This window comes from Chroicocephalus ridibundus, chromosome 2, assembly GCF_963924245.1.
Source record: "Chroicocephalus ridibundus chromosome 2, bChrRid1.1, whole genome shotgun sequence".
In the NCBI taxonomy this organism is placed as follows: Eukaryota; Metazoa; Chordata; class Aves; order Charadriiformes; family Laridae; genus Chroicocephalus; species Chroicocephalus ridibundus.
This window is the reverse complement of record NC_086285.1, coordinates 125,472,128-125,499,760: the sequence shown is the minus strand read 5'-3', so window position 1 is coordinate 125,499,760 and position 27,633 is coordinate 125,472,128. Positions and strand designations below refer to the sequence as shown.

Genomic DNA, 27,633 nt, shown 5'->3' with positions numbered 1-27,633 from the left:
AGTTTGGTTTTTTTACTGTATATCAGTTGGGTGGGATAAAAACTTTGGTGTATTTTTAAAAGATCTCAAGGATAAAAGCATTCTTTTCTTTTTTGAATATTGACACTTTCTTTCCTCTAAAAATTATATTTAGTACACAGTAGCCCAGGAAATAGTGAAAAGATGTTGAACTATGTCAAAAATAAAAACCCAAGAAAAAAAGCCTCAAGAAAGTAGGATTACACATCAGCTTGTGTTGAGCTGCATTTCAGCATGGTATACTATATAATTTTTCTCTAAATTTAAAAAGCTAGCAGTTGCCCCTTAATTTCATAAAGCTGTGACTCTGCCCTCTAAAGCCTTGGTAAAGCAGACTAATAGAAATACTTGGCACACGTTGATTACCTAAGGGAATAATAGAACTATTTGCTGTAGTCGTTTGGCAAAAGGACATAAACATATGGCTTTGGTTTATATTCAGCACTGCCAGTTGTGCAAAGTTGCATGGATGAAGTACACAACAGCAGTGACAACTCAGAAATCAGAAGTGAGAATCAAAATAAATCATCCACATTACAAAGCTATTCAAGCTTGCCTCTGATTTAAGGTTTATTTTGTCACTGCATATTTTCAAGTCGTGACTTCAATATAAAAAACATCTAGTTCTCAAAAATATTTATACCATTCAACCACACTATAAAATGTCAGATTGTTGATAATTTATGTGTGTTATAAACATGCTTTAAAGTTCGAATTCAGTAAATGTACTTACTTATTTTAATTCTTGAGAAATTAATACATCTGAACCAATTATTTCCATGTTATTCAACTTTCTCCTAGAGAAATCAGGAATAGAATTGTGTAAACTAAAGCAAAAGTTTCAAAAATAAAGATGAGATGACTCCTTGGTTAAGAATATTCAAAATCACAAATCAAGGTGTATTTTCAGTAATAGTGTTTAAAAACACATGTTTTGTAAACATTTCTTCTCCTTCCTGTCCATGAACATGTTATTAAAAAGAAGAAGTAGTAGAAGAAGAAGAAGGAGAAACTTTAACCACAGTACAAGCAATGTTCCTAAAAATTTTGCCTTTGGATTTTGGATATTCTTACTGCCAGTAATCAGAATATATAAGCTTTATCTAAAAGTTGCTCTATGTGTACTTTGCATTTCCTTTTCACCCCATACTTCTCACCGTCAGTCTGCCATTAATACTTCTTACTAAAAAAAAGCTATTGTAGAATGTCAGAAAAATGCACTCAGCACAGATATCTACACAGACAGCCAAAGAGTGTTCTGTATTTCTGGACAGGCTGTAGGAAACCTTCTTGCTTTCAGTTTTATTTAAAAAGATCTTTTTTCTTTCTGACAATATTCCTTTTTAATGTCTTAGATTCTTAAAGGAGTTCTTGAAAAGAAACATTAAAATATGAGTGCCAAAAGCTTGCTCTGAGGGTATTATTTATTGTAGGGAGAGGCACACACAGTGTCGAGTCACTCTGGGGCACAGCACAGATGTGTTTGTAGCGGTTAGCAGTGTCGGACTTCAATTTTGAAGTTTGTGGCTTGTATTTGAGACTTGAGGGTGGATTTGTGTGCCTTAAAAATCATCGAAGTTTTTTTTTTTCCCTGGCTAAGTTCATTACTCTAGTGCCAGATGTATCTGTTGCCCCTATACAAACTCAAGTAGTTTACAAATCAAAAATAGTAGAGAAAAGCTGTTCTTTTTTCAGACCTCTCAAGGTTTGTCCTAGAGAAGTTGTTTGCCAAATTTCATTTTGAAAATCAGATGTAACTTTTAGTTAGAAAATCACAACAAAATGTCAACTTTTATACTCCTTAACTCTAGATAAACTGGTGATTTCTTTGCCTCTAGCTAGTTAGGCAAAAGGAAAGAGACTGCCACTCCAGCACTTTGAAATCCACTCCAGAAAAGTCATGCTTGTACAAAGATTACAATAGAAGTTAGAAAGTGCACAGCTCTTACTTTAGCTCTTTCCAGGAGGTGCATTTCACTTTTACCTCAGTCAGCAGCACTGGCTTCCCCAAGTCAGAGTTTATTTCACAACAATGTGCTGTAGAACTATCTTACCGAGATAGTAGTATGAATTTAGTTTCTGAAATTCAGAATTAAAAATGTGCAAGTAAACTGAAATCGTTATTATTATTACTGTTATTATTTTCATTTATTGAACATGCCCTATTTTCAGCTGTTAGTCATATTCTTGGATCCCATTATAATATCAGTACACGCACATGTGCGCAGATAGACTCCAGGCACACAAAAAACCAAACTCAGAGCCAAATCCTGATTCTCTCGCTCAGGGAAGTATTTCCAGGTGCTGCTCTCGAGTCCGACAACTGCAGTGGGATGGTACAAACAGAAAAAGTAACATTTGCTTTCTGCAGCCAGGAACTCTGAAATAGTTTGCTCAGAGAGTATGACTGCTGCTATTCCACCAGTAATTTCATCTGGAGAAACACGAATACCCTGCAGCAGTCACTGAGCAAGTTACTCCAGTTTCAGCCAAGCAGAATTTTTGGTATCGTCGGTGACTCCAATCATTTTTCTGGGATCTAGTTATTGACTTACCCTTACATCTAAACCAATATGGAAGGAAAGGTGGAGGGAGGATCAAACTGAAATTCACAAAGTCAAACAGAAAACATTCATAAACTTAGGGAGATTTGTTGGAACATGCTTTTAGAGAATAATTCAACATCCTCAGTAAATTTCCATATCACAGAAACAGGACGTAACTGAAGCAATTCTAAAGCAAGCATTTATTTTTTAGCCTGTTTGCCTAATGATTTGGGACTGCATATCTGCTACCCCTCTGTCGCTGCATTTCTTACTGTTTATCTCCCTCTAAATCCTTTTGAGTCCATTAGCTAGTTTCAACTAATTTTGAAAAGAAAACGTTTAGATGAGTTTACAACCCATCAAATCAGAGAATCTAGGTATAAGAGAGAAAGATAAACTGGAATTAATTCCACTATTCGCATGTCGTTGTTTTTGTGAAGCTTGACCTTAAAAAATATGGGACTGCAACTCCCAATAAAATTTTCCTGACAAACACTTAGATATTAACCGGATGGTCCTGATGGCTAAAAAAATTAGTAGTAAGACATCATGTGAGGATTTTGTGCAGGCATGGCCATTCCATTTATCCCTTATGGCTTCTTGTCTCAAGACAACATATTTACTGAAGTGCTGACCATGCCCAGCTTTGAGAGCATGAAGGACCTTCCAGAATCCATCCAATCTTTACAGTACGTATCAGTAATAACATATGTCTCTCAAATTAACACCTTGATAACAATTACCTCTAAAAGCTTTGGATGGAATTTCTCACTTAGAGTTTAATTCTTTCGTTGTTCCATGGGTGATTTAAAAGTTTGAATACTTATTGCTGTGGCTGTGATTTCATGTAAAACAATCACTATGTAGATAAAAATCAGAAGTGAGAGACTTTGTTCACTTTTTTCAGTATCAGGCTGTCTCTGAAAGAACTATCAAACCCCAAAGATATTACACTTAAATTTTGAGAAAGAGATGTCCTTTTGCTGACACACTTGAAAGATTTCACAGTTTTATTCAGTTACTTTTGTATAATTTTCAGGTTCATGCGCGGGACTTTTCTTAAGTTAAGGTGTGTTTTATACAACACAGACATGATGATTATTTTAATATGTGGTATGCACCACATATTATAGTCCTATAAATTTTAGGTTTGAGTTGATTAAACATCTCTCATAGTTTCAAATTAATACAAGGAAAGAAAATCAATAGAAAAATCACCTGCATTGATTTTATTGTTGGTTTTCACTCATTGTGCAGTTTTAAAATATTCATCACAATGCAACGTGCTATTTAGACCAAAGTAACTGCTGTTCAGTAGAAGCAGTGTACACTTTTTGTTTCATAATTAAAAGAGCAGCGCTGTGATTGGTGTGGTATTTATTATGAAATGATGACAAAGGAGTACCAGTGGTTTTAATAGTTTTAGCTTACAGGAGCTGTTGTTAATTTTGTCTGTAGAGTTGCAGGTGAAATAATGCACAGTGGATAAATAGTCTATATTGGTTTAACTGAACATAATATATAGTGTGTTCTGGAGTTGTTTGTCTCAATAGACTATAGTAATCAAAAGTAATGAACCTATTATGTGCAGGACCTTGGAGAGCATAGAATGGCAGTAAAAGTGTGGCACATAAAAGGTTTATTAAAGGAAATTAAAGTCCATCATTGCCACACCTGCTCCCCTATTATAAGTCTATGGCAGGTCAGTGCCTTCAATCACAACTCAGCATCAGAGAACAGAGCCATGTTTCCCATTACCATTGCAGTCACATTGCAAAAACTCGTTCTCCAGGTTTTAAGGATAGTAACAAGTAAAGGTTGCCATCAGCCCCACTACGTAAACACAAGCCACTTATGTTCCTTCCCTGATAATAATCAACATTAGATGTAAATTTAAACAGAGAAAAGATATCATTGTCTGTCTTTGAGATGCATTTCTATCAATTTATAATTTCATTTCAGGTATCAGTAACCCGTGTTCTAGAATTAGACTTCTTCAAGTACTCGAATACCCTTTTCAAATGCTTCTGTTCTCTCCTGCAAATAGGTATTTTGATTCCGGTAGCTGCATGCAATATGTAACCATATATAACAACAAACAGAAAAAAACCAGGAAATTAGAGCAGTGCTTTTTTCTCCCCTAGAAAGGCTGAATTTATTCTTTTTCTTTCTCAGGTCAATTTTGTCATATTCTGCAATGTTCTTTCAGAAAAGACCTTCAAAACATCTTAGTTATCTGAGTCATATAAAGCTAAAAATAAAGCATCCTCAGATATTCAAACTCTATAAATGGAAGAAGGCACAAACAGAGCTTCTTGCATCTTTCCTCAGTGGGGCAAATCAGTTCTGCTAATCCTCAGAAAGGAAGAGTGAAATAATAGACAGGATCTTCTGTTGACATTGCTTTTTATCTTGCGACCTTTTGCAGGGAAAGATGCCAGGCATATGCAACTTCTGGTATCCACAAAAAGCATTTACCTATTGCCTAACACAGTTATACAAATCAGATGCTGGTGTCTGCATTTACTCTTGCATACTGGTGTGCAGAAGCACACAGGAGTTGCTTGACCTACAGTATGTTTTATCGTCACCATTTTACAAACATCAAAATTGAGATTCAAAGCAAAGATGGATAGTAAGATACTACCACAGACTGAAGAAGAATTCCATAGTTCCCGATATTTTGCCAAGACAAATATTCCTCATGAGAGAGTCTTCCTTACATAAAAATTAAGAGTTACTTTTAGAAACTAGAGAAATTTGCCTCCCTGGACATAGTCAAAATTACACTGTTGTACATTCTTCTGTACGTCACTGCAGCTCTTTACATCAGAACATGAAATCTTAATCCATTTGACTTTCAGGGGTTTGTAGTAAAATCCACGGGTTGAAAATCTGCCCCTACAATTATGGGTCTGGTCCAGATCCAAGACCAGAAGGTGCATATTTCCAGTGCTGGTTTAGACGTAGCCAAAAGTGTCATGAGAGCAGCTGATCTTCAAAGTTCTCTCTCGTTTACATTAGAAATCTTACTGCAGCAGCTGACTTTTTGGGGGGTTGGAGGTTTTGGTTGGTTGGGTTTTTTTAATGTGAAACACAAACCTAGACACTACTTTCTCCAAAAAACTCATACAAATCTGTAACCGTCTCTTTGATGACTTGTTTAAGTGGTGAAGTATTTCAAAGCTGTACATGTGCAACTATGCCCATTCAAGCAAGAAGGTTTCACTTTTAAAGGACGAAGTTGTCAGAAATGCAGGTTCCAACACAGCTATTAAGATATGATTCAGTTACAACAATAATGCAGGGTGCCTGTAAACACTGTGGTTTTCTGGGACCTCTTCTTCCAGGAGGTGGATGCTGAAAGCAGCAGTCACAGAGCACTGCTGTTTCTAACCTTATGCCTTCAGCTAACACCTGTAGACTTTGTCATTAAACCTTACGGAGTTACTCATAACCATCACTTTATTAAACAAATCTGTATCATTAAAGGTATCTCCTAGGTATTCACTAGATATTCACAGATGGCTTTTTATCTCTTTGACAAGATTAATAAGGCATGATTATTCTTCTTTCTATTACTGTCTAGCCTTTGGAAATGTGAAAAAAAAAAAGCATTGGAGACTTTTTTTTTCTCAATGGCAAAAGGAATGAATTAAAGACTTTGTGTTAATATTACAGATGGATGCAGATGGGGAAAATAAAAAGCTGCGCACACGCTCAAAAGGAATCAAGGGTGAGTTAGCAAGCACGTTCCACGACCCTGTGCCCAGCGCACCATGAAATATGATAGTTCCTGTGCACAATCCCTAATGTGCAGTAAGAGAGTGTGTAGCTTCCTTAGGGCTGCTTTTTTAATCAAGGCAGGACACAGACTGCTGGCATTAAGAGGCACAATGTTATTAGCTATGGTTTAAAGAAAAGCAGAAAAAAATCTACTGTATGCTATTTTCTTTGAGCTATTTCTCAAAGAAAATAAAGGTTATGCTTTTTATTATGCAAACAAAGATTTTCCATAGGGAGTAGAGCTGGACAATATTGAATGGATGCTTTCAAAATAATGTACAAAACTTTGTCTTAGCCAGCTGAATGTTTTTCTGTCTATTGCCATTAATTATCTGTAAATTAGCTGCGTAAATGGTCCAGAAGTAAATTTACTTCAATCAAAAGGTGCAGGTGTATGTGCAGAGGAGAACCCTCTGCTTTTTTAAGTGCTGTTGCTCGTGTTTCATTTTGCAAAGTTATGACATAGTTGTATTTCCCAGCTATTCCTCTCTTTTTGTAAGGAACAGATGGAAATGCAGTACTGAGAGATAAACAGGCCCTTAATGATCTCAACATCTGGAAAACATGATTGACTAGCAATACAGCTCTTCCAGGAAAATAACTTTTTATTTTAATTCATAACACTTTTTGTGACTCTTGATAATGAGTGAAAAATGGAGATACTTAAAAATAAATGTCAAAGTTTTGCCTGCCCTGTGAACATTTTTCCTTATGACTATTTTCAGGGGTGCAGAGCACCCATCGTTAACTCTGATTTTACTGTGAATCGTGCATTCTCAGGATTGTGCAAAAAAGACTAATTTAATTCATTGCCACAACTCCATAGTTCTGGATTGTTAATATCGTGCCTTTAGGTTCAAGTTGTGGTCAGAATAAAAAATTAAAGTGTGGTTTGGCTTAGTTCTCTAGTTTCAAATGTCCAAAGGGATGAAAAGTGCTAGACTTCAATTAGGAAAGGACAGAGGAAGAGGGTGGGAGTGCCACAAACTGCCTGCAGACAAGGGGATAAATACAGATAAACCTTTCTAAAAACGATAAGCGTTATCCTATCAAAACTTTGACACAACCCTGAACATTCAGAGAGTAATGTTCTCTGAAATTAATGTAAAATTCATATATATTTCAAAAGTCCCAGAACAGAGGACTTGAACAAAGTTATTGAATAGGGAAGTTATTCACCCCTCAGCATTAGAACGTGTCTTTTCTGTGGTCAGGACTGTGAATTAAAACAGTCTGTCTGGTTTGGCAGACTTTAATTGTATTTAATAGGGGATTCATACCCTTTTCACTCAAAAAGCTAATAACACATTTTAAAAAATTATGGATTTTCTTTCTCTGTCTTTTTTATACACATGCACACACATCCATAGGAATTAATATATCAGGAACATTTTCCCAGAAGTGGAAAAAACAAAAGTTGCCCATGCAATATGAGTAATCCTTAGAACCACCTGTTGGCTTTGTCAATATGCTGTATATCCTTGTGTGGGTAGGTATTTGTAAACATTAGCCTTCGTCATTCCCAAATTGAATTAAAATTCAGAAAAAGCAGAGATTTGTCATTCATCCTATTTTCAGTAAAAATAAGTGCCTTCTCTTTTATTTTTATTTTTTCCCAGCATTTTTCTTATTGTTCCACTGAACATCATACTCCAGGTTTTATGTAGCCTAAAATAACTGTGAGAATTATGTGTTCAGTTAATGTTTGCCACTAGTAGCTACAATCCTGTGGTTAGCGTGAAATAATCACCTGTGTTTTGATAGCAGCTCCTCTGTCATCACAGATAGGCAGGTGCAAGGTTGCAGAAAGCACAACTCTGGAAGTGTAAACTAATTCATTCTTTCCTGCTTTTATTAACAGTTCAAGTGGACTCCATAGCTCAAGAGCTCAGGTAAGAACTCATGTTTATTTTTTCAGTTTCATTTTCTGATTATATTGATAAATTCATACCAATGGTATTGCTGTGAAATAGATAATCCAGCAAATTATGCATTATGTAGATATTTAGCACAGATGTGACAAAGGGTACTTGATGTAGATTCACTTTTTAAATATACCAAATATAAAAGCAAAATGTTAGCATTAATTATGCAAGCATGATCAAAAGTAATGCAAAGTGGGCAGGATTCTGGTATGTTGTTGTTATCTTCAGCCTGTGCCAGGACACACAACAGAAGAGTATATTTTCTGATCAATCTTCAGTCTTCTTTTTCCTGTAATAAATATTATGGTATTTTAGCATCTGAACATTCTAATAGATATTAACCTTTATAAGGTTTTGTTAGATGGCTTCTATAAAACTGATAGTTTCTGTATACTAGTGTGAATTCTAAATGCACAAACGGCTCATTCTTCCTCAAGTACTTGCTGAGGTTCCATATTTTGTTGAAGTAGCAGAGAGTGCTTTTCAAATTTGCACAAAGCGTGGCAATCCATTCAAAACCATAAATTCTGCAAGGATATTTCAGATCACCAAAAATCTAGCAAAAATTTAACATTACTACTTTAATCTTATCAATATGTGCATCAACTCCTAATAACTGGTCCAAGAGCTTAGAACAAACCCTGGAAAAACTAGTACATTAGTCAGTACCAAATCTTCAAAAAAGAACACATACCATCAAATTCAAGTTTTCTCTGGGACAAGCTCACTCTTCATGTCCCCCAAGGAAAATATGTACAGGTAGCTGCAAATTCCTAGAGTTATTAATGGAAATTGGAATGGACTACAGCTACAAACACCGAAAGCATTTTTGCAAAAACCCTTAGAAGTTTTTCTCAAATTCTTTTATTTTGCCTACGCTCACTTTTCATCACATGCTACTGAGTTGCTTTCTTAACCACAGCAGGCATCTGAAGTATGTGCTTGTTGGTTCATCCACCTAGGGAAGAGAAACATCATCATATGATTTATTTGATCAATCAAAATGCCACCGTCTCTTAAGATAGGACATGAAATATTAGCAGGAAGTTATTTACAGTGAGGACATACAATATTTTAAGGTTTTGTTTTCTAATACAACTGAGGAAATTATGAGTTGCTTATAGATATTCCATGAACAGAAGTGGAGGCTAACTTTTTGGATAAATTATTCATGGTGAGTCACTCATTCAGCTCTACTGTGAACCACATTTTTCTGTACGGCTTCAGTTTCCTGAGATTTAGTGCTTCTCCTTTTTCCTCTATGCATCCCTAATTTATGCACCAGAAGGATGCATTAATCCAAAGAGGCAGTCATCCAAAAATGAGGATGGTCCATGTGTTCCTAAGAGAAAAATGTTTGAAAAATAGAGGATGTGCAAGTTTCTGCAACATCAGGGAAGCTGTAATTTATGCATTATCAATTACTATAGCTTTTCCCAAGTAATTTTGTTTTTCCCCTGTGAAATACATGCTATCTTAGAAACTACTGTGTAACAAATTACTCTCTCTGTCAGAAGCATGGACTACCTTCATAAAGAAACATACATTGGTTTGAAACAGTGAGCTAAACAGCCAACAAAGCCATTGCCCAGTCCTTAACTTGCTCTTTGTAATTTCTACAGTACCAAATTCCATGTTGGGTACCTCCACAGTCAAGTGTCTTTAATGGCATACAAGTCAGGTGATCAACTTTTATGAATCTATTTGTTTCTGAAAAACTAGAGGAAGAGAGGCAGGGGCTACCTTTTGGAAATGCAGTCTTGAAATTGCATTCCTATTACTCATACACGTATTATTGTGGAAAAACTATTGAACATTCCTCAAGAATTAAATACTGAAATAGTCTGTTGTGTTCCCTGGATACAGATATTGGAACCACTGTCTTTTCTGACCAAGGTTCTAAATGCTGTGTTGGCTGAGAAATTTAAATCCATGCTTAATTAATTTCCCCTTTTCCCCTGGCTTATCCTATCTGACAAAGCACTTTTGCACTCCTTATTGAGTTTCTGTTACAAAGTGCCTTGGGATACTTCTACATGAAAGGGACTACATAAGCTTACATGCTCATATTGTATTATTATTAGTTTCGTAACATTGATTGGTTCTAGAGCATTTGTTAGCCTTTTCTTATTCTGCAAGTTGTGCTTCATAAAAGTAGATAATTAAATAAATGAAAAGCAAAACAAAGAGTTATGATTACTAATTAGATGCAATAATGCATTAAAATTTCTCTCATCTAAATTTCAGGGGTTGTATTCTTGCTAACGGCATTCAATGCTAAAAAATCTATTGAATTCAAGAAAGCCAAGATTTCACCCAGAAATATGGCTAATGGTTTTGCTATCATCTATCTTTTCCTGAGAAATAGGACCACCTTTCTGCATTAAAAGTATATTTTGAAAAGAACATCACCTTAAGGGCCAAGTTCAATTTTAATTTTTTTCTATTTAGTAAAACAGCTAAAACTTCTCTTGTGCTGCAATGAGTTTTCAGAGGACAGTACTTTTCTTCCAGGTACACAACTCCTGTATCTGTCAAAATTGCACTTATTTCATGTAATTATATGAAATAATGAATCACAAATTTCAATGTTATGTAAATAATTTTCTTTATGCATTAATATTATTAATACTGATGTGTTATTACTTCAGATTTATAAGAACTTTTTTTTTTACTCTATCTACAGTATATGCTGTGGTGTTGAAGCATAACATGCTAAACTTAATAAGTCTTTCAAAACAGAGCTGTTGTTCCTTCCAGTGTTAATTATTTACTTATGAACTTATGAAATGGTATGATTTTTCATTTAGGAATGTAGTTTTGTGGTGATTTCACTGGTAGCTAAACTACCCACGGGAAGAAGTGAATCTTTTATCACAACATAAGCATAGCAAAGCACAACATGTGGTAGGAGTGCCGAAGACAGGAGATTTGTGTCCTGTACATTTAGGCTTGAACTTCATGCTTTTGGGCATAACATCTCTGTTGTATCCATCTTCTGAAAAAAGCAGAAAGAGGTCTTCTCTTAGATGATTTAGTCTTGGACCAATGAAAGGACCAGGACCTTCAGCTGTGTTCAGGATTAGAATGAAAACCAAAGGGAAGTGAGGAATATTGGTGTGATGTATTTTCATTACCGTGTTCCATTTAACAGATGGGCTACAGTACGATGAACCATCTGTAGGTTATGGAGTGGCATCTGGGTCAGACCAAGGAAGAGCAAATTGGATCGATCCACGCATGGGATTACAGAAGCATAGATCAGTTTGGTTAGGTCCATATCTGAATAGAAACGGTTTCTTTCCTGGGTTAGATACAGGTGAAATCAAGTCTTTCTGTCTTCAGTCACTAATGATTAATGAAGACTCCACAAGGAACTAGTGTTTCAAGTCATGGAGAACAGTGCTGATCTTTGGTGGGAATAGTTACACGTCCCCTTACTCTCTGTAGTGTTAGATCATTTCTTCAAAAGGACCATTTCTTCAAAAGTAAGGAAAGTTACTTTTTATTTGGAACTCTTGTTCCAGATGTTTTTAGACATTTTAGGTATTCAGATAAGTTGAACTGTTCAGTGTGAGTGTATAGGGATATGAGTATCTTGAAAGTTTTAGCAGAGAGAGAATAGAGCAGAGCTGTCTGAATGCCTCTTTGCTAGACAGAGTAACTGGATGCTTCACCTTTTGCTTCTGTCTCTTGATTAGTAGGGTGAGAAACCAGCAAAGCAACCCTGCAATCAATGATACTGAAGTATTTCAGAAGGTTTACATTACTGAAATATATTCCTTAACTTTATCCAAAATATTTAAGAGGTGTGTCAACATAAATAACAGTATCGATAGCATACTAAAAAGCATTTTGCTAACTGAAATAGTTATTACATGTTCTACAATCCTGAATATTTTGCTAGTTTCCTCTAATTACTGGTAGGTGTTATGTATCCAATTATATCTGAACTCTAACTTCAGACAGTAATGGAATGATGGTAGACAGTATGATAGACAAAAGATGATTTGGCCACTCAGGAAAAGTTCATCGCATGAAAATAAAAGGACTGTGAGTGCCTAGCTGCATTTTAAAAGGAACGATTCATTGGTAGCTCTTTCTTGAGCTTCATAAAATAAGCATTTTTTTAAGAAATATTTGTATGAAACAAAAGCAGAAGTCTGGCAGATGACCTGATGAAGAGGTGAAAGCCGTACTTAGGTGATGGAAGAAGTGGTCACATGAAAAAAAAAAAAATGACAAAAAGGCACAAAGATGTTCCTCAGTAAGAAATGAGGTTACAAATCATTTCTGTAGCTATCACCTTCACAGTGCTCTTATCCCATAGCACTGCTTAAAAGTGAGACAGAGACTGAGAAAACTGTTTGTTCCCAGCCTGCATCTGGAAAAACTGTCATGTTTGTCCTTTGGGCTTGGCTTCTGTTTCCATAGGATTTGGTCATAGACTCAAGATTTTCTGGAAACTGCTGGGGAAAAAGCACATTTGTCATAATCCTGAATAAGCACATTTGGAATAGAACTGAGGTGGACTCTTGCGTTTCCTGCGGTCTCATCTGTCTCCCACTGGCAGAGCGCGTGATACCCTCACAGTCCTTAATGTGATTTGCTGAAACAAAGTGTGTTCCTGAGTCCAAATAGACTTAGTAACAAATGCTAAATGAACATGGTCAATAGTTATATCTACTGCCAGGATATTTACCCTGTTTTTTTGCAGACATGTCAGAGCTTGACAAAAAGTCTTTTTTTACAATTGAAGAACATGTGTTGACAGCATACATTCCCAGCTCTCCTCCCCAGTGATCCTTATGATGGTAACTGGCTGGGACAGAGTTGTGCCAACTTGTCAGTCAAATATTTCTCCATGATACATCTAGATTAGGCATTTCACCTGGGACAAAGACCTGTGTCACACTGTTTCTATTGATAACTGATCTTCAATTAAACAATGGGCATTAATCTCAAGAGTACCTATTCCCAAAGTCTGGTAACAGACTGATGAGTTAAGAGTATCTAGTGCTTGCTCTCTAGCTTGGAAAAGAACTTCCTCCCTGCCCTAGCCGTTGTAGAAATTGAAATGGTTATGGGGCTTTGAAAATATTAACCTCTGCCTCTTACTCCATGATTTCTGGTGTAATTAAGGCTGTCATGTTGTCATCAATCATACTTTCTTAAATTCCCAGTAAATCTTGTTCATTTCTTATTCTTTTCTGACAACATTGTTAGGCTTTTAAGGAATTTACTCTGGAGAGCTAGTCAGTACTCTCCTCAAAGAATCTGTGGAAATTTGTGGTTTATGCTAAGGAAAAGTGATTTTCTAATTGATGTTTGATAGAAAACATTGAATAGTCAAGCATAAACAAACAGTGAACAATCGGTGCATGGTGCAGTTTACTGTGAGGCAAAGGTAAGTATATGCTGGTCTCAGAACTAATAAAATAATAGTGCTGGAATCCACCTTATTATTATATCCTGTATGTCATCTATTATCATAACTAATAAAACAAGCATTAACGTAAATTGTAATGGCAAGCAATTTTATAGGTCTGTCATGTTGAAGCTCCTCCCTTGTTTCCTCCTTCATCTTCCAGTTCCCCTCTAATTAGCCATCAAATTGTGAAATCTGCAGTGCTGTCATTCCTCACCTACCTTCGCTCTGCCTCTCCTCTCCTCTCCTCTCCTCTCCTCTCCTCTCCTCTCCTCTCCTCTCCTCTCCTCTCCTCTCCTCTCCTCTCCTCTCCTCTCCTCTCCTCTCCTCTCCTCTCCTCTCCAACATATGCTTTTCTGTAATAGTTTTACATCGTATGTCAAATCCACATCACTTTAATTGTGGCTGCTAGGCTGGCAAGATAGTTATTTGCAGGTTTTTTTCTACCTCAGAGCTTCTTGCATCTTTGAGTGTTCCTTGCCTTGAACTAAACCTTGTACTTATTTAGTATATTACAGGAGACATCTTCCCCACCATGACTTCTGTGTTCATCAGCACACAGCAAATGTTATCCTCCCAACCCTACACAGGAATTTAAAGCTGAACATGCCTTAACGCCTTCTGCTCGGTGACAGAATGTATTGGAACTTTATAGGCCCAAATGGTTGTTTCCTCTTATAACAGATCTTTTCACTATAGATGACCGCAAGCCATACAGAGATTGAAATGCCAGCCGGTGACTTCTGCCTCATATATATCAATCATGAGTTAAATATTATGGCTGGCTGAATTGCTCTGTCTGACTGATGTCAAGGGTGGATCCAGCCAAGTAAAAGCAAGCCTAAACAGACTGCGGACAGCCTGGAGATAGCAAGGAAAGGAAAAGAATGTAGCCATGGGACCTCGTGCTACATTAAAGGGAAGTACTGGCTCCTGACAATGAATTGCTTACAGTCCCATTGTCTGTTATCAAAAAAAAAAAAAAAAAGCTTATCTTGCTTATCTTATCTTTTTTATGTATTCTCTAATCAGACTGTAGTTACCAGTATGCTTTTTATTTGAGCATTTAGTGGTGTTAGCAGGCTGACCACTCACGTGCAAGGCTTTCTGGATGCAAAGGTTGTGTGGATGATCTGTAGATTTGCCTAGAAACTTAATCCATTCTAAGCCAAATTCTTGGCTTGGGTCCCACTGGAATTTATTGACCTACTGAACCTGGACAGATTGAGTGAGTAAATGAAAAAGAGGCTAGGGAGGCTGGATTTGGCCCAGATCTTGGGCATTCATTCATATTACCGAATTTAAGAACTTCTTGAGCTCCAGACAATAAAAATTAAGTTTCCTCCAAACTGGCTTTCACTAAAAATAACTTACCTATTAGAAAAGGATCCAAATATAGAACTCTAGTCATATAGAGTTCTTGATCTATGAGCTATATAAAGACAACATGAAGAAGTCATCCATTTCATTAACATAGTATTTCAATTAGAGGGTTTATGTGCATAATTTTTTATGTGATCTGAATATCCTTATGATCCGACAAGCTTGTAAACTGAAAACAAGAAAACCAGGGAAGATAAATTAAATCTGTGCTATCCTTCTCCGAGTTGCCTTTCCTGTGGGGAGAACTCTGCTAAAATAGCAAACTAGAGTTAAAAAAAAAAAAAAGGAGGTTGTTCTTTTTTTTTAAAAAAAAGACATTTCATGAAGCCTATTGCAGCCTGAAATTGTTGTACTTTAGCCTCAGGCATCACAGTGAGCTTGAGGCATTGGTAGATTTCACCATAACTGCATGCCTTTTCCTATGTTATTGCTGACTTACCATTGCTCCATTCTTTTTACGTGCTTCTTTTTATTTGCTCAATCATTTCACAGTCCAGTTATTCTTTTTGGTCAGGTGGCCTATAACATTTAGTTTACTGTCTGAAACATCTCCAAGCTCAGTACATAATGACTCAACACCATTACCCATTTCTCCCCAGCCTCTTCTTATGGGGGCTAATAAATCCTCTTTCACCAACAAGGCTATGGCAGCTCCTTTGCTTTTCTTATATGTCTTTTTAAAATAAAATATATGTTTTAATATCATGCTCCAGGCAGCTATCAGTTATGATGCCATATTTTCTCCACATTATTATCTGTCCAGTTCTTTTCCTTTTTTCCTAGCTAAACCTTTCATTTGTGTATATAGACAAATACTTTAATACCCCCAAGTTACTGAGCTTATTTTGCTCTATATTAGTGTTCATAAATACGAATTTCCCTTTTATCTTTCTTCCCATATATACCCCATGTGCATTCCTTTTATCTTGGTTCAGCCCTGGACTGAACTTCTCACAACTCTGGCATTTTAGAAAAAGAGCATTGCCTGTGTAAGGCAGTAAACTTTTCTACTTGTAGAAACCCCTTTAACCCTAGAATGATTGCTACAGTGCACAGGAAAAGTTCCCGTCCATTTCACAGATACAACTTGTAAGCCAAGTGTACGGGTTTGTTAGAAAGGGGTGAAATACATTTTTTGTCCACACGTGATATTAAAAAAATGAGAAACAGTCAGATTTTCTTCAATTATCATTGGAATAAGTCGTGCTACTTCTGAGTTTATGTTAGAGCCGATTCACCGAGTCTAAATGAGGAGCAATTTTTTTCAACACATTTTATTGGTTGAAGTTCTTCCAATTTCAATGCTTAAAAATGTTGATGGAAGGACATTACTTTTACCTGATGAATTCTCTCAAAATAGTTTTTCAGGGATTCCCAGCTGGAGCTATTTTCCAGGTTATTTTTCATGACTTAGGCTGAATCTGTGGAATACAACAACCTCCATCATGAAGTCTAAATGTAGATTGTCTAAAAGTTACTATCGCTCGGTTTACTTTATAAAACACAAGAAAATGTTAATGTCAATAACTCTGTCTTCAGATGAGCAATCAGGGCACAAACATGTTTAGCCTCTTAGCAGTGATAAGAGCTCAGCAGTCCTTTCCAGGACTGGCCTGAAAATTTCACCTGTAAAAACTCACATCAGAGTTCTATTAACAAATGGTCTTTTTTTATATTTTCACATAAAGCCATAAGTTTTTGTTGGCATAATGTTTGAATATATTTTAATACGTAAAAGTTATGTAAAAAAATTAGAAAAAAATTTTTTTCTTTTTCTGGTTTAACTCAATCTTTGACTGTAAATGAACTTTAACTCACCCTTGTTGAATTCGTATTCCAGTATCCATGGTCAGAAGTGATGCAATTTACTTTCTTCCTTTAGATAACGTTCTTCTCTCTCTATGTATAAAATATATGGCTAATCCATGTGTCTTAAAATTAGTTTCTATCTTGTTTTCTGAATCTAGGATTTGTCTTTGTATATAGTCAGAATATGTGAATTCTTTCACATTCAGTAAGTAATTTCATAGTGTTGGAAACACCACCCTAGTCCTTGGATGCTGAATAGTTCTTGCAGACCTGACTGATGCTGTGGATTTTCAGTCTTTCTGTGGAGACTCCAACTTCTGGTTATGATGAGACAGTATGTTAATACCATCTTTCTCTCTGTTCTCACTTTTAGAACAACATAAACTGAGAACACTGTCACTCTTGATTCCACTGAGCTATAAAATTTACAGGCACTCTTTGCAAACAATGAGGGTTAGTTAAGGAAATGGAACATAAATTTGACCATCTTGAACTGAAGACAAAGCAAACAATTGACTCATAGTCATTCTCCACCTTCGTCCCCAACCACTGTTGTTCATTTAAAGTTGCTGTAATTAACAGAACTAATCAATTGCAGTGATCAGACTACCAATGCTCTCTTTCTTTGGATTCTGACATTCCAGCTCCTTTCATGAATCTCCAGCATTCATGGTCAATGTAAACAATAACATCAATATCATTTCAACTGACTTGCAGTCCATCCCAGGAGCAGATCATCCCATTCCTGTATCCAGTGCCAGTAATCTCTCTTGTTCATCATCAGCTTATGAGGAGCTCGGGATTTTTGTGTGATTTTTGGGGAACAGATACTTTCAGCTATCGCCTAAAACTCTGGAAGCCATTGTGCTAGAGACTTAGACAGAATCCAGCCCATCTGTTTCTTACAGAACAAGCAGATATAGAAGACGACTAAGATGGGGAGACATTCAGAATTTTTGTTCCCTTCAGGTACCTCTGATTCAGTACAGTCTAAACATTTTTAGAAGAAAGCCCGACCATGACAGACATTTGTAAGCTACTGGTTCACCTGTGAGTGACAAGTCTCCCTGAATCTTTGAATACCGACTTTTCCCCCATAAGGAACATTTAGTATTTGACTTAGGCAGCACCCTATGGCATCTGCAAGTTTGTGAACAAAACCTGATCAAGGCCTAACGCAGCAGGAAATGTCTTTACTCACAATATGATTAAGGAGTAGTTGGGCTAATCTTTTTTTAACTACTGGTGTGAAGTTAAATGGTTCTGCAAATCAGAAGATGATGTCTCCTTTAACTGTAATTCAGTAACCTAACGCTTACTTTTGTAGTATAGTTAAGTAAACAGTCAAAAGGCAATTCAGGCTAAGAATTTAAAATTATTTTCTCCACAAACTCAAATGTTCCACTAATTATTCTTGCACAAATTCACATGAGGAGTGGGCTCCTTAAATAGCGTTAGACAATAAGTGTAAGTACTTTGGTATTCGAAGTCATTTATTTTCTCTCTTGAAGCTAAGGAGTGTACATGACATACAGTGTGTTCTGTTCTTGTTATTTTACATGGCATCCATTACAGGCATTAGTAAACAGCAGTCGTCAGGATGAACATACCCCTGGTTTTACCCACTGTGGCGATTCTTAGCTCTGTTATCATGCTTTATCAACCTTCAGGCTGCTGTGAATAAGAAAATAATTCCCCAGGGATCTGGAAGTCTTGCCAACAGATTAACAACAAAAAATCCTTGCTGGCTACAAAGTGGTTAAAGGTCAGGTTAAAGGCTTGACAAACACATCACTTAGATGAACCAATTACCAAAAAAAAAGACTAGCATCACAATTTTCAGCAGTAGGAAAAGCTGTATGCGGTTAGGACTGCTTAAAATCTCTCTTTTTCTTCTGAGGCATTGCTTTGTGATGGGGCTCAAAGCACCATTCTGCCTGTGCACTACCAGTGTCTGCCCATACCATCCAAGATATATTCTGAGCAGAAATAAAGGATAAAGAAAGACCTACTAAATTAAAAAGAAAAAAGAAAGTATTGAGGTGTGAAATACATATGAAAGATTTATCATGTTTGGGTTTTTTTCCAACACATGCAACCAGGTCTTGTATATCTTAGATTTTAAACTCTTTGCTCACACCATGATAACTGACACAAGACTGTTTTTGGTAACTGAGTCATTGACTAAAAAAGTAATAATAAATAATCTTCTCGTTATAGATAGTACTAAAATGATTTATTATTCATAAAATTTAAATACAGTTACATTTGGAAAAAAAACCATGTATTGGCTTTGGGCTCATAACAAAAAGAGCTTCTTCTGTTTTATGAGCCTCAGATTACCAAATAACCTTGACAGCTGAATCAGTGTTCCATGACAACAAGCAGGCCATTGATAAATAGCAACAAAACTATTAGACGTTGAATTTATGAGATGAGTAATAGAGAAGCTAAATTATAGGTTTACCATTTGAAAAACTACAGCTTGACAAATCTGTGCTAACGTACGTGTGTGTATGTGTGAATGTACATAAGCAAAAGAGAGAAACAGGAACTTTAAGACAAAGGTGAAATCGACATGCCATGAATGTTACAAAGGCATAAATATATTCATGTAGTTAAATTCCCAGTGTCCATTATCAAATACTTAACAAATCATGTGTAAGTACTTGAAAAAGCAACCACTTGTGAAGTTTTTTTTGGGTTTATTTTCATTTTTATTTTTCATCACTACAAGGTAGAAAATAAGGTGAATTGCTGGTACGAGGTAGATCTTTAAACTGTCTCTTGCAAACCAATAGATTCCAGTTAAAACTCAAAACCAGAAGTTTAAAAAGTTGGTATCAAAAACAAGAGTATATTCTGTTGGAGATGAAAAATCTCTTCCTGGCCCATGGAAAGCAATTTGCACGTCCTAGGAAGCGTGCAACAACCGTGTTTTGACATCTTCCTGTAATCAGAGTGGAAGGCATCAGGAATGATTTTACATAAAGTTGAATCTCCTGTGTTCACTTATTTTAAAACGATGGGAGCTATTGACGAAATCTGGGTGAGTGGCCGTTCTTGTACAGGAAAAGGATATGATAAGGACAAGCTAATGCCTCAGTCTTTTATAGAGGAGAAACTTTCTAACATGAGCAACGTACTTCCAAGCAGATTCATGGGCCTGCTGTCCTGACATTGATAAAGTACCTTTTGATTTACTGCTGTAAACTGTGGTAGTTACAGTCAAGTGGGATTCTTGTGCTCTCATTTCCCAGAGCAGGTCTGCAGGTGGCAGGTGGCAGCAGTACCCCCGCACTGGTCTTGACGCTGGTCTGCTAACATCTGAGCTGGCCTCTCTTTCACAGTTGTGGTGAAACACCAACATGTTTAATAGCAGTTGTGCCAGGCCACAGTGGTGGGCTTGTAACATGAAGCTACTGGAAAAAGATGGAGCTTAGTGAGCAAGAATACAGCAATCATCTTACCATCCTATCATGTTTTTCCTTAACTTCACTGGAAGATATACAATAGTGAGACAAATTACAGGATTAAAGCTGAAGAGGTAGATGAAGTTCTGTGACCTGTATTGCGCAGAGGGGCATACTGGATGATCTAATTGGATCCTCTGTTCTAAAAATCTATTAATTATGCTTGTGTAAGAAACAGCTGTAGCTTCGTCAAAGGGGAATTAAACACTGGAAATTCATCTTGTCCTAAACACTCTCACAGTAGCTACTGGAGGTAAACTTGAAGCTTGACAAATAAATGAGAAAGATCAAAAGCAAACCTAGTGAAGGTTTTTGTTAATATAAACAATTGTGTGTGAAGGGTTTTGAAACATTTGTCATTTATTCAATTTTCCTGAAACAACATGAATGGTATGAACTGTCGTTCACAAATATGAATTAAGAAATTCTTGGTTGTATTTTCTTAAAAATAAATTATGCGTATTTGTCTGCAGTGCCTCCATCTCTGATATCTGTTTTATGGGCATCATTTCCAAGGGGACATATACCATTGCGATTTTAAACTTTAATACGATATTCATGTTATCCTTTATTCATAAACAGAGAAATAACAGAGAAGCCATAATATATTCAACTACAGCAGGTGCTTAGCGTCCACTGTTCCTGATGTCCATAGCATTTTAGCTTTCAGAAGATCAAGAATATCCCCTGTGTTTAAGATGCATATGGCAGAATTTTAATGTTCCCCCTAAAATGCAGATCTTTGTATTTCCATGTCCTTCGTGTTTGCAATGATGGATTGCCAAAAAGGTGCTTAGCCAAAAATGGGTATTTTTTTTAACAAAAAGCTCAAGTTAGTCATATGCTTTCATCCAAAACAATCAGAACCTGAGCCAATTTAGTGCACATAAGATACCTTGGAAGGATTAATTTATGCTGTTGAGCTTGTAATATGTGTAACCAATAGGAGTTCTCTGCATACATGGATTTTTTGCAAATCTTTCAGCTAAGTCAGTGAGCCAAATGCAAAATCCAACACCTAAGGGCATCGTGTAGATTTGTAATGCACCCTGGAGGTGCCTAAGGTCGAGAAACCATTGAGTGGATTACACCGATTCGTATATGTAGTTTTTTCATCTCTGACAGATATAATATGACCACTATTATTTGTACTACATAAATGTCTTCGAATACTTGGTGTGAGAGAACAATGAAATCATGCCAAATCACTTACACAAAAAGTTATTAATAAAAGAGTATTGAAGGTTCAGGGCTCCTCAGTGAAGCGTCGTATGATGTAACAACTATATGCCATATAGATCAGCTGCGTGGTGGTAAAGGCTTTGCAAAATATCTGTAGAAGCAAGTTAATATGCAGATCAATATGTGGATCTCGTAGGAGCTGAAAGACGTATATCAAATCTGCCAAAAATCTTCATCTTTAAAATAATATCCTTTCTTCTGATGTTAGTCATCTGAAACGTTAGGCGTCTAGACTGGGTTAGGTCTTTCCCAGGGGGTGCCTCACCCTATTTATCAGATAGATCTAGTTTTAAGTGGATTGAATTGCCCTCTGAAGAAGCTTTTTTCCAGAGTCTATATAGAGACCTGAGAAGAGCTTAAACTAGGCATTTATGACTGGAGTTAATGAAGATACCAACGCTTGGGACTGATATTGAAAGAGGTACCCTTATTGCAAATTTTTCTGAAAGTAGAGTGTGTTTCACACGCGTTTTGTGCTGTTGAACTCAAGGACCATGATTGGATGTCCATGTAAAGGTAATGGAGCCAAAGGGTGAGGATGTTGTAGTATAACTGGTGGTATATTTTTCCTTTTGGCTGTTTCTCTGGATTAGCAACCCAGACCACAGTTTTGTTCATCATTTCCTGGGTGTATTTATTTTACTGCAGAGAAGGTCTTAGATTTTTTTAGGATGTTTATTTAGGATTAAGGAAGTTGGGTTATGGGTTTTTTGGTTTTGTCTTCCTCCTTATTCCCCTTCCCCTAAACAGATTTTGCAGCAGTTAAAAGAAATGGGACTTGTCTGTGCCCTGAAGTACATGAGCTAAAATTAAATATCCACTAAGCACAACTTGCTGAAACTGCAAGTGAATTAATATTTTGTCAGCTCTTGCTTTTATAGTTAGAATTGAACTGGAGGATGGTGCTATTTTTTAAACCATTTACCCCTCACTTCTACTTTTTTCTCTTTCATTGCTGATTGATTATTGCAGTGCCTACAAATGCTCCATGGCTAAGAAGAGAAAAGCCGAAGAACAGATATCAGGTGTTCCTGTCAACAAAAGGAAGTCCCTGTTAATGAAACCTCGCCACTACAGCCCCAGCTTGGAATGCAAAGAAGAAAATGAAGACAGGACGGATTTACAGGAAGAGATCAGTGTCCTTGAAAGAAGCTCAACTCCAGGTAGTCATGTAGCGTGGCTCCTCTTGAACCCGAATTCCAGAGGAAGGGAGATGTGAAACAATATTTTCAAAAAAGGATGCAGAATGTGTTTGATTTCTAACAGAGTTGGAATGGTGCATTTCTGTATAGGTTTGACCACCGTACTTCCAATTATTTGGTACAATAACTCCTCCTGGGATATAGTAAATTCTTTGTAGGTCACATAGAGAAACAACTACTGCACCAGGTCAGATATGGAGCAGCAACTGCTTCTCCACTAGCTCTGTCAAAGGACAAGGTTAGGCCCACCACTGAGAAAAACACACTTATGAAGCACAGATTTTCACTGGAATATATAGAGCTCTTAGGAAGGAAAAAAAAAGCTTAGCAAAACATTGTTGACTTTAACATTTAGCAAAGCAATTTCATGCATGTGACTGCTACGTACGTTCAGTTTAACACGATTATTAGACTCAGCACTTTTATACTTGTTATTCCAACTCTGCTAAGCCAAACATGTCCAACAATTTCTAGAAACTTCTGCAATGTGTATGGTGCAAAATATGGAAGAGGATGGGGAGACAGAAAGATATAGCTACAGCGTGTCTTTATTTCTCTCTCTTTCTAATATAGGTTTATATATATATTCAAGATAAACAAAAATTATCAAACTAAACTGTCTGTCACATATTTGTTTAAGAAGTCCTGCACAAGTTGTTAATAAGGCAAATGAGGAGAAATTAGTGGAATACATTCCACGTTTGTTTTAAAGGGAAAGTCATCATAAATAGCAAAGGTCAAGATAAAAGCAACACAATCTGGCCCTGGAAAATTAGTAATTATAGATACTATGAAAATAGAATGAATTTATATTCCACTCAGTTGCTGCTTGCTACAGGATTTTAAAGGATTTTTACTTTCCACTCAATTTCTTATACCAACTTCTCAAATATTTTGGGAGGACAGCATGCTAGACAGCATCTAGGCTCCCTCTCCCACAACAGGTTCGATCAGGTGATCTTTCAAGGTCCCTTCCAGCCTGGGATGTTTCATGATTCTACAATGAACTGAAATTAGGAATTTACATCTTTATCCACTCCAAAAAGAAATTCCTTAAAACAAAACAAAACCCCCAGATTTTATGCATGTGAATACTATAAAACAAATAGAAGGCGACTGCCTTTCAGATTAAAGAGTCAAATCATGGTTCTATCAAAATCAGTGGTGGTTTCTGTTTCATTTCTATGGGGCAAAGATTTCAGCCAGTTGTCACTCTTAAGTATTCTAGGAAGAGTCTCATCCAGGGGTCTGCATCCTGTCAGGTGAAAGCCTAGGAGGGAGCTCCCTCTTTGAACAGAACATTAATTAACAAGGTGGCACCCAGTGTCTTTGTCTTTTGGGTGACATTACTAAGCAAAATTCATCAAGAAAAAGGTTCCATGGTTCTCAGTGCCTCTTCAGCCTGTAAAGAGTATTTCCATCTCCTAACACCAGAAACCTGAAGGGAAGCTGTTTGAGTAAGAGTTCTTGTAAGGTTTGGGTTTTTTTTGTCTGGGGGTTTGTTGTTGGTTTTCGGTTTTTTTGTTTGGTTGGTTTTGGGGTTTTTTTTATATATATATATACACACAGATCTTAGCTAATTTTTCTTGTATTGATTCAGCCTGGTTCCTCGCCATCCAGATCTCCCTCAGTAATGTGCTTTTCTTTCCCTTGCATCTGTCCTCTGCACAGCTTGAAGAACTTGCTGAAGGGAAAGCACTATGATGGCTGTAAAGGTAGAACTTGTGCCATGTACAAATGAACCTAAGTTATTCATCTGTTTCTTTTTCTAAAAGAGATCAAGTGTTGGGCCAGGTCCATTGATATAAAAGTAGGTCCTATTTGCACCTAGACCTTCAGTCAAAAGAAAAAAGCCACCTTATTTCAAATAAATTAATTTGATACCAGTGAGGTTTCTCGCAAAGTGCTTTTGTCAGTGATAGTCTATGACTGACCTACCTCTTTTGCATTAGTTTTGCCATCTACAAAACAAATTTCAGTTAAAACATACAGCTGGTCTGGGTTTATTTGTAATTTCTTAGTGTAATATTGCTCATTTTATTATGAACTCGTGATTCTTGTCAGTTGATGAGTTAATGCTTTGGTTCATTGATTGATGCAACTGTAAACTAAGCTGAGTTTTGATTATTTTTAAAGTAAATTTACAGCCTGTAGAAGGAAAAGCAAAGCTGGGACAGCTGAACCATTAAGACTGCTTCAACAACAAATTTTTAAACACTGCATTCAAAAATTGCTTATTATTTAAGGAGCAAAAATCTGTTATCATGAATTTATGTAATTTTCCATCCTTCACACAGAAAAATAACTGAAAAGATCTGTTCCTATTATCAAGTTTTATCTTGTTTTGTTGGGTGGGAGACTTCTTTTAAAACTATAACTTCTTACTTTTTGAAATGGCCCATGGATGGGACTCTGTTTTTTTCCAAATGGCAGAAGAGCAAAGAATAAAAACCCGTTTGTCTAAAGTTGATTATAAAGCCAAATCATCATTCTTACTTGCTGAGATGTGAAAGGACAGCAGACTTCTTTATTCAGAATAATGCAATGTGTGTGGTACTAGACCAGCTGCTGAAAAGTTACACTAAGGTTTACAGACATTCTTTTTAAACACAACTTTATGCACACAGTGCACAAGGCCACCTCTCCCCGCATGAGTCCAATTTTCTGAAGAAGAATAAGAATTAATCAATATTTTCTTTTAACATATAACAAACAGTTGAACCAAACAATTATGTAAACTGGAAATGACCCAAAATGCTAACAGTTTGGCAGCAGTAAAGTGAAATGCATTGTGGTGCACATGTGCATTTTTGTCCCCCTTTTCCCCTCCACAATAATCTGCACTTAATAGGAATATTTTAAACTATGTAGCTAAGCAACAGAGGTAATTGTTGCTTTCTAGAGCTTTTGTTAGGCACTCTAACACAGCCCAAATATGCATAATTAGGTATAATGTCTATAAATCATTATTGTACACATGTGGGTAGTTAAGTGGATTGAGAGAATAGTTCAATGAATTGGACATATTCACTGAAAATGCTTTTTATTTGTTTTCTGTAGTTCATAATACTTTAAAATTATCATAACCCTTTACACTTTCTCTTAATAGCTCGCTGTGTTATTGAGAGAAACTTCATTTGCATTTTAGACTAGCTTAATTTATTATTTAAACCTGGAGTAGTTCTGATTCAGGAGAGGACAGATACATCTTATGAAGTAATCTGTGCTTGTTTATTCATCCTCCTTTCTAGGAAGTAAAATGTTAAATTTTTCAGTTTATGTTGAATAGATCCCAACAAAAGAATGTACCCTATAATCAGCATTATTGAAGGGGCTAGTGTTGTGACTAAATTCTTCCCTTCATCCAAAAATGCTTTTAGTTACTATGGCAATATTTACTTGATCCTGGCAAACCAGTGTTGATTTTAGAGAGATAATTACCAGAAAGGAAGATGATGGAGATGTATTTTTGAGTGTCCTTGTCAGAGGAAATGTTTATAAAAAATTAAATGAGATACAAAAGGCATATTGTCTTCCACACCGACAAACTCTCCTACATGTAGCCTCTATTACCTGCTGGCTGCTGCTTTTCTTCTGAAGAAAGATGTTTATAAAGACAGGATGCACTTCAGTGGTGTCTTTAACAAGTCCTTTATGAGTCTGTACATAACAACCATTTCTGTTTGCCTGTGCATGACCTGATCTATCACTTAATGTGGCAATTGCAATGGTGACCAGGAGCTTGCCCTTTGTGAAGTATTGAGGTTTTTTCCATCAAGGTCTTTCATGGGATCTGGGGTGACCGGAAAAGTAATTAGGGTTCTATTTTGAGAAAATATTTGGGAATCTTGGATGAAAGAAGAATGAAAATAGCTCAGAGGAATTTTAAAATGTGTGTGTGTGCTTGTGTATATATATATATGCATATACTATATAGATTGTGTGTATATATATAGTGTGTATATATATGGCGCATTATATTTATATGAATGTATAAGAATGTGTGTGTTCTGCGATAATATATGTCTTCACCACCAGTGAAAAATGGCAACATATTTATTTCTCATATTGCTTTGGAGCTATAGTATAAAGCAGACATAATCTTAGAAGGGTTTTTCCTGATGTTACAAGCAGTCATTGTAAACACAGCCTTGGTGAATTCAATCATTTTAAAGGACCTTTGAGTAAAGAAATGGTGATTGGTAAGTAAATATCTTCATATCATTTCTACAAAATACAAAAAGCAGTTATTGTTACATATTTTTCTCTTGCTTTTTTTCCATGCAGAGGAAAGTACTCCAAAATCATCTGAGGAAGCCCCTCATTCAGGTGGGCAAGAAAATTCCAGTCAAAGAAAAGATAACTATTCCAGCTATCAAGATGCTGTGGCCAAATCTTTGATGAACATGGGAAAATCATCAAAAGATGCACCCAGTCAAACAGCGGCAGAAAATCTAAATGATAGTGGCATTCAATCCTTAAAAACAGAAAGTGATGACACTGATGAATGTTACATGATTAACTCAGCTGAAGGAAAAGAAAAGACTCTTATTTCTGACCCAAAATACTGTTCATCTGAGGAAAATGAAAGTAACTCTGAAATTATGGACAACGAGTGGGACAGCTCCTCAAATTTCTCTGAAGAAATGAGTGTAAAGCCCCATGTAACTCAGAAGTACATTGTAGAGTGTAATCAAGCTGGCATCCTGGAAGTCCCAGAAATAAAGAAGGAAGAGGTGGAATTTGGACCTTGTGAAACACTTTGTGACTCAGAAACAGAGCTAAGAGCACCCCAGGAGTCTCACCCAGATCCTTTCGAGA

At 36.4% G+C, this 27,633-nt stretch overlaps 1 protein-coding gene across 1 annotated transcript in view; it reads left to right on the top strand.

The window, feature by feature from the left end:
• The window catches only part of ST18 (ST18 C2H2C-type zinc finger transcription factor), a 166,774-nt gene that overhangs the window by 94,518 nt on the left and 44,623 nt on the right, over positions 1-27,633 (top strand). The window contains exons 4-6 of the mRNA XM_063326858.1: positions 6,246-6,300; positions 8,212-8,242; positions 22,583-22,773. Of these exons, the coding sequence (XP_063182928.1) occupies positions 6,246-6,300; positions 8,212-8,242; positions 22,583-22,773 (277 nt within the window). The remainder of the gene's footprint in view (positions 1-6,245; positions 6,301-8,211; positions 8,243-22,582; positions 22,774-27,633) is intronic.